The 8,094-nt window shown below is 33.9% G+C and overlaps 1 protein-coding gene across 2 annotated transcripts; it reads right to left on the bottom strand.

Moving 5' to 3' along the window:
* Positions 1-2,733: 2,733 nt before the first annotated feature.
* LOC133287330 (NAC domain-containing protein 62-like) lies at positions 2,734-7,794 on the bottom strand. 2 transcript variants are annotated; one of them, XR_009748231.1, is made up of 7 exons: positions 7,485-7,794; positions 6,874-7,142; positions 6,242-6,388; positions 5,791-6,138; positions 5,023-5,406; positions 4,570-4,907; positions 2,734-3,236 (listed from the first exon to the last, which is right to left on the bottom strand). XR_009748231.1 is itself a non-coding variant. In XM_061484904.1 (6 exons), the coding sequence occupies exons 1-6, from the start codon at positions 7,654-7,656 to the stop codon at positions 4,668-4,670; spliced, it is 1,560 nt and encodes a 519-aa protein (XP_061340888.1). In that variant the 5' UTR covers positions 7,657-7,794; the 3' UTR covers positions 2,734-4,667. The 2 variants fall into 2 exon arrangements, 1 of the variants encoding a protein (XP_061340888.1); XM_061484904.1 differs by having other exon boundaries at positions 2,734-4,907.
* Positions 7,795-8,094: the final 300 nt, after the last annotated feature.

Raw genomic sequence — 8,094 nt, 5'->3', positions numbered from 1 at the left:
TGAGGCTGGACTCTCCATTGATTGTAGAAGTGTGATTTACCCATATAAAAGGAGAACAAGTTTGAGATACTGGAAAAACCATGATGAAGAAGCTGAACTTATACAGAGTGAAGTGAAAGAAGTCATCGACTCATTCGACTGTGCTTGACTGTGCTTTGTCTTGACTTGCTATGGCTTAACTAAGAAGCCAACTTTTACTGTTGATTGGGATTGGCGTGGCATGTTTTTGTGGGGGAAATATTTTCAGGTGATCCTGTCCATAAAATTGAAACATTTATTCACCGAACTAAATGTATTTCCTACCATTTTATTATCAACTTCTATTCATAGGAAATATGCGCAACATGGCCAAAGTGTTGGTGTTGGATAAAAAAAACATTAAAAATGTCACGTCAACAGTGAATTTTACTAAAATGTCACGTGACATATTTCGTTATACTATGTAGTGAAATATGTGTACAAATAATTCGTTACACGGTGTAGAGAAATATGTCGCGTCAGAATACACAGAACCAAAAATACCACGTGTCAGACAGGGTGAATTTCGCTACACTGTGTAGCGAAATTCTTCCTGTTTGACACGTAGCATTTTTTATTCTGACGTGGCATATTTCGTTACACCGTGTAGCGAATTATTTGCACAGACATATTTTCCTACACAGTGTAGCGAAATATGCCACGTGGCATTTTGACAAAATTTACTGTTGGCGTAGTATTTTGATATATTTTTTTGTCAACAGTCACACTTTGACCACTGTTCCGTAATATGCTATAAAAACACCGAAAGTATTCATGTCTTTCTGACTTATATATTATGACAAGTGAGCAAATGGGCCGTTTGTCGGAATAGTAAATGTAATTTTTTGTGAAAATTTTTATCTAAATGTCATGCAAACAGTATTTGTTACTCACGTGATGTAATTCGCTACGACTTATATTAAATTACGTTCATCAAAGATTTTATGACACATGGCACACTTTCACATGAAAAAACTGATGTGTCATAATTCACTACCAGTAGTAGCGTATTTGGTCTGCAATATGGTCATGTATCACGAAATTATTGGCCAAGAAATTTTCTACCAGTGTAGCGAATTATGACATGTAGCAGTCTGGTAAAAAATATTATTCACATGACATTTGGATAAAAAATTTACCAAAAAGTGACATTTTAATCACCATTCCCCGTTTGTCCCTTTCAAATTTCATGAAAAATACATTGTTATAAACATTATTTCTTTTTTTAATCGTATAAACGTTGGGTATGCCTCATATTTTACAGTCTAATGATGACCTTTATTAGTGAAATCAGCAGGAAGTCAATTATTGTGAGCCTTTGATTTATTGTGTTTTTCTTTTTCTGAATAGTTTGGACTTAAACTCATGAATTGCTGCTGTTAGAATTTTTAAATTCTATTTATATTTTTTTTGTAAACTGAGTAACTTGAAATGAGTATGAATAAAAAGAATATAATACCAACAAGTGAGAGATAACCTATATTGAATAAACCAGGATATATCATATGTTCACTCCTCTTGTTTTTCTCTCTTTTCTATTTTAGATTTGTGTGCTTTGTGAAACAGTCGATTCCAACAATAAATAGTTGTAACTTAAAAAAAAAAAAAAAAAATTATCCCGTAAAAGAAAAAAATTATGATTCCACCGTTGAAGTGAAAGATAACAGAAAAGAAAAAGGTCACTACCCATGAAAGTGAATGACTTGGTATGTGATCATTATGAGTCTTTATCAAAGATAATTTAATAGTGCTGTAGCGGCTTCAAAAATTCCAAAGATGACGAATTACAAAGCGCGTACTACGTAATCTAACTTCGTTGAAAATGATCACTATTTTGCAAAGAGAGTAGTGAGAATATACACTTTTGCTTTCTATATACATCATTTGTCCATAATGTGGAACGGGTAAAACACCAAGCTTTATACAAAAAGTGATAACATAAAAGTAACGTTAAAAAATAAGATGATATTAAATAATACTTCACCAACGATTACTATTGAGGGATGTATTAGTGTCTGTTTGTGGACTTAACCAAGCCAATACTTTTTAATGAAAAAAGTATCAAATATTATTTTAGACAATTTTATTTAATATTTACTAAAATGATGTTATTTTAAAGTTAAAAAATTAAAATGATAAAGATTATTATAATCCTGAAATAAATTAAAATTATAAAAACACTACAATTTCTTCACCAAAATAACATTGTTTCAATGAACATTAGATAAAATTATCTAAAGTAACTTTAAAAAAAAAAAAGCTAACTTTTAACTTGGTAATATGAATTTATGAAACAATAGGACTTGTTCCCCAAGTTTCTTTGTTGCCCCCACCATCTCAAGTCATTTGTCCTTTCCACTTCCTTCTAAAAGAAGATCGAATCTTTTGAGTCAATTTTCTTTGTTGCTCTCACCATCTCAAGTCATCGTAGTGTCCCTACGGTGCTTTTCATAATGATAGTTTGTTATGCTCCCCACTACTTTCTATCACCCCTAAAAAATGGAAACTCATTCTGTCAAAGGATAAGCAGAAAATGAAATGATGATAAAGATTGGAGTTCCAATTTAGATTTGTAAGGTTATGTCTCCTTCATGTCAATGTAGATAAGATGTGTGCTTATACATGCCCTATTAAAATCACATGTTGAAAGGAAATATTATTTTCTGGCTAAGCATTTCTTTTTATAACTCATATATCTTTATACAATGTTCTCCCCTTGCCTGAAAAAATTGGACAGGGATCATCAAAATCTTATCATAGTTGATTCCATATACAAAAAAAATGGGATCCTTAAAATACAGGTATGCTTTTTATGGGCTTCTACATATATTTCCCATAAATTTTAATATTTCTCATAAATATTCCAGAATAAGGCATCCTTGCTGCTAAAAAACAATGTTCAACTGAGGATGATTAAAAATGAAAGTAGTTGTCTTCCCACAATCCTTTGTTAACTGGGGGAGATCACTGTATTCTTCACCTTAAAACTGAAGGCTTTCTGCTCCCACCCCAAAACTAGTGTCCTCCATACAGCCATTGAGTTTTTCAACATAGGCTCTGCACATTTTGTATTCAAATCTTCTGCTAGTCATCACCATTTCCTTCGTGTATAGTAGTATTTGGGAAGCTTATGTGTTGGAAGTTCTGTTCTTGTGAGGAAAGATAAGGGGGCTGGACGTCTTCTCTTCATCTGAGAAGAGCTGCTTCAGGACCTTTTTCTGTTTCAACAATTTCATCATGATGAGATACATAAGGTAAAATTCACATAGTCTTACAATTATGCAACTTACTGCATCTTTCCTATCATAACGAAATATTCAAAGCTGCAAGTAATAGTTTTATCTATAATCATTAATTCAATAATTGCAATCCACATACCCTGTGTAGTTTAAATATATTATGCTACAAACCATATGGTTATATTAATCTCTTTTGTTACTTGAATTGTCAACTATTTTATGACCATAAACTTTCTCCAGCTAATATATTTGGTTCTTGAGAGCATTGATAAATGGAATAAAAGACCCTATCTAAAAAAAGACTCTGGTGGCTGTTCCTAAAACCTTGAAGCCGTTCACACTTAGCCAGGCACTGTGCTATGTTGCATAGAGTGTACAGCCTACTTTAGCTGGCTTGACTGATTGTATCAGACTTGTGTATCCTAAGATGTTCATTAAATAAATGAAACTTCGGATGGCTTAAATTCCCATATGTGCTTCCTATTTCCTTGTTTTGAATAATGATTTTGGACTGGTTCTACTAAATGACATTTTTTATTTAGGCACGTTCAGAAATTGGCCATGAAGATTGCTACTGGACAAAAGAGTATCTTTCTACCAGAACTCAAAACTGATTTTAATTTTTAATCACTTTTGTGATGATTTACTGACACACCTTTATTGGATAAGAAAATAAGTTTCTGAAGCTGACAAGGTATTGAACAATTGACCTGACACACATACCAGTATATTGTGAACATTATAACATTTTCAGGAAAGGCCAACATAGGCTTATTCATATATTTTGTCTATCTATATCACTCAACACTGCTTTCAGTAACCACCAAGTATATTAGCTGCATATAAGACAGTTCATCTTGATAAAATTGTTCAAAATTCAGGAAACAAAATAAATTTATTTAGCCTTAAAGTTCACATCATAACAAATTTAACGAGTAAACCCTGAAATTTACCCTTCAAAGGTTGTATCGCCAAATTAGTCCTTCAAAGATTTGAAATGTCACCACATTTGTCCTTATGGAGAACTAAAGTGGCGACACATGAGGACAAATTTTGAAACTATATTGCATCTTTGAGGAACTAATTTGGTTGACAAAAATCTTTGTACGACTAATGCAGTAACACACTAGTCTTTGGAGGACCAATTTAGGGATTTACTCTATATTTAAATTATAGAGGGTATCAACATTGCAATTGCAAAATTAATGACTATGGAAAAAGCTACAAATAGTGAGCATAAACATTTCATTATGATAAGAAAGATGCAGTAAGCTTGCATCAGTGCAAAATCTATGTAAACTATATACCTTACCTATCTAATAACGATGAAATTCCTAAAACAAAGCTTGCCTTGTAGCAGCACTACGAGAAAAGGAACCATAGTACCCCTCACATGCACTAACTGCACTCCTAACATGATAACGCTTCCCAACTAATGACTATTAACAACAAGATCCCTAAAACTACATTGGCAAGATATACCGAGCGTGGAAATAGGCTTTGGCTTGGTGTCTCCAGGCGGAAAAAAGAACCTATTCCATTGACATCAGAGGATTGATGGCTTCTGAATGCTAAATTCTCTCTTGAACTAGTATTTTGAACTTTTTTTTTATCTTTTTCTGATTCCACAATGGGCAATTGCTTCTTAGCCTGCAGAATACATCACATGGAGCATGGTATTGTCAATGGTATATTAAAATTAAATTGCCTACTTGGTCAAGACAGGCTTCTCCATTTTTCTAGTTCAGCTGCTTGGTTTTCTCACCTCAAGATGGGATGCTGCACTGCTTGAAACCTTCTTCTGAGGATGAGATCTTCTTGTAGCAGCTCTTTGTGATGTAAAGTTGTCTGGTCTTGGATAATAATGATTTTTCCATCTCCTTAGAGTTGAAGGAGAACTAGAAATCTCAATACAATTGATCTCCAAAGGTTTATCTGCAGTCGAGTCACAAGAGGATGTCCCCACTCCGAAGCAATCATCTCGAAAGATACTCTCCTTTTTCTCTTTGTTTGCTTCATGGTCAGAAGATAGAAGACGTGTGCCGCCATGGACAGCACCATGTGATGATTTAAACATTTTTGAGGCATGGTGTTCGCCTGAAGTAGAATGTTCATTACACACCGTTGAAGCATCCAGAATTTTGCCATACTGTAATAATTTCAGAAGTACATAAACAGATGAAGTCAATTCTTTAAGTTCTCAAACAATAACAATAATAAAAGATTATGAACCCAAGAAAAGAGTACTACTAAGTCTTAGGGTCTATGATGGGGAAGGGATGGAAGGGGGGGGGTTAAAAGGGGGGACAAAAATAGATTGCTTTATCTCCATTCCCTTCCCTTTTCCCAACTTTTCTCTTCAACCAAGCATGCACTAAAGTATCAGTAATGTGCCATGCATCAGTCATGACTACCAACTCAAACCATACATTTTACCCAGGTATCTTTCAGAATCTATAGAAGAAAATCACTAAACATGGCAAAAATCACATCACCACAATGCACACTTTGGACTTTGAACAATCTATTTTACCCGTGCAGAGACTACTTCAGCATCCGTGTCACTGCTTTCATAGTATACCCTTCTCAATGACTCTGATTGGGTGGATTCATTTACAAAAGCATGTCTCCTTTCTTCAATGATAAAAAAATCTTCATCAGCTAAAATTGAATTCAAGAACTCATCTTCCTCTTCAGCAGTTTCAAATGGTGTCTGCACACTGCTGTTTTCATTTCTAGAATAGGCATTCAGACATGGAGAGTTTGGGAACGATGCTTCCTGCGCAATGCCAATTGGAGACTTTTGTGTTGAGGGGAAGTTCTCTGCCTGAAGTGGTGCCTGAAAGATTGATTCCATTTTCATTTCTGGCAAAGTACCTACCTGAAATAAATACAAAACAAGTATGAGTTCTCAGTGTGCAACATAACAAAGTGTAAACCAAGAAATAGTTCTCCATATGTCCACTAAGAATGCTTCTTCTTACATCTGCATTTCCTTCAGCTGTTGCTTGATTTTCACAGTCAGAAGCCATGAGTCTACTGGGCTCTCCTTCATCACGCATCAATGCATCAGTTCCTTCTCCATCTTTTTTCTCAGCTTTCTTCATCAAGCGACATAAAACAAAACTTCTCTGCAAAATTTGGAGGATAATCAGCCTTTATTTTTTTTATACAATTCGTACAAATTAAAAGCTTAATGCTTCAAAATCAGAAACTTGTTTCCTGAACAGTTCTATTCACAGCAAAAACTGAAAAAGAATAGCAGTTATGCGCATGCAGCAATATCATACATTCAGTTTCAACGAAAACTTAACCTCAAAAAGATTTATATAGCAGAAATTGACAGTCTTTGACGAAAATTGAAGATAAATTTTGTCATCAAACAAGGAAGATATGATAAAATTCAGTCATGAGTAGAGAATGACACAAAAAAAGTAAACAGGGAATTCAAATAATGGATCCAATAACCTTCTAATCTCAGAACATCCAACAAGACAGGAAATACCAAGGCCTGAAAAATCATGCTACAATAATTTCTATTGACAAAAATTCTAGCACAAAGATGACTAGCAAACAGTGTTAAAAGTTGTTGAACAAAGCAAAAAAAAAAGAAAACCTGGCTAACATCAAAGGTAGTAGCATGATATTCATGAATAACCCAGTTGGTCTTGACAACAGAAGGAAGTCTTCCTTCATAGAAAACAAGAGTCTTCTTTGTCCCAATGACATTGTTGGTGCCCCTTTTCTTGATTTTACGGTCATTCCCAGTGGCTTTCCAGAAACCACACTTGGTTGCCCTATTAAACCTTTTACTGTTTGAATACTTGTAATCTGGAGGACTGAAGAAAAACCATTCTGGATCATCCGACTTTATCACTGAAAACGCTGATATCACAATTTGAAACAAGAAAAAAAAAAAAAAAAAAAAAAAGAAGATCAAATGTCAATCATTGCAGAAGAAGCATAGATTAAAAACAAAACACACAAAAAAGGACAAATTTTTATTCCATGATGATGAAGAGCATTGAAGCATAGACTAACAAAAACACAAAAAAGGACAAATTTTTATTCCATGATGATGAAGAGCATTGAAGCATAGATTAAAAACAACACAAAAAAAAGGACAAATTTTTATTACATGATGATGAAGGGCATTGAAGGAGAGATACAAAAAAAGAGAAAAGGACAAAACTTTATTGCAAGATGATGAAGGGGGGGTTTGTTTACCATGTACGTCCCAAGGCTCCACCTTACAAAGATCAAGGTCAGGGATGATGTGGACAGCGACATCATCACCTTGCAACTTAAGTTTGAGGTAATGGTCGACAAGCTCTTCATCTGTTGGACGGAACCTGAATCCTACAGGCATGAATTCCAGTATGGGAATTGTGCTCCCCATTACTTTTGTTCAACTGTGCCTTTGCAGTTTGCATATAACAAAGAGAAACAAAGGAAGAATGAAAGAAAGTGAGTGTTTTGTTATGGTTTGGCATGGGAAATGGAATTCACTCCTCAATTTGTAATGCAAAGGCATTGACTGACTTTTGAAGTTGATCACAGTCTACTTTTGACTTAGCTAAGAAGTTATCGCCAATTACACTAATAAAAATATTAATGTTGAAGACAAAAATCATTAATATAGTCTTAGTCAGTAATATTATGTCATTTTCAAATTAGTTGTAGAGATTGAAAAAAAAAATTCAAAAAGTTATCTTACACTGTGTTTTTAGTTTCAATTGTTAAATTTGTTACATTACGATTATTATTTTAAATGTGTTAAAATCTAATATTTTTTAAAATTAATATGTCAAAATGTCATGTCGTATCTAGCGTCCTG

The sequence above is a fragment of the Gastrolobium bilobum genome, unplaced genomic scaffold, assembly GCF_033153095.1.
Source record: "Gastrolobium bilobum isolate Gb01-03AN ecotype WA unplaced genomic scaffold, APGP_CSIRO_Gbil_v1 utg11002, whole genome shotgun sequence".
NCBI classification, from domain to species: domain Eukaryota; kingdom Viridiplantae; phylum Streptophyta; class Magnoliopsida; order Fabales; family Fabaceae; genus Gastrolobium; species Gastrolobium bilobum.
The sequence above is the reverse complement of the archived record's forward strand: the minus strand, read 5'-3'. Positions and strand labels throughout refer to the sequence as shown.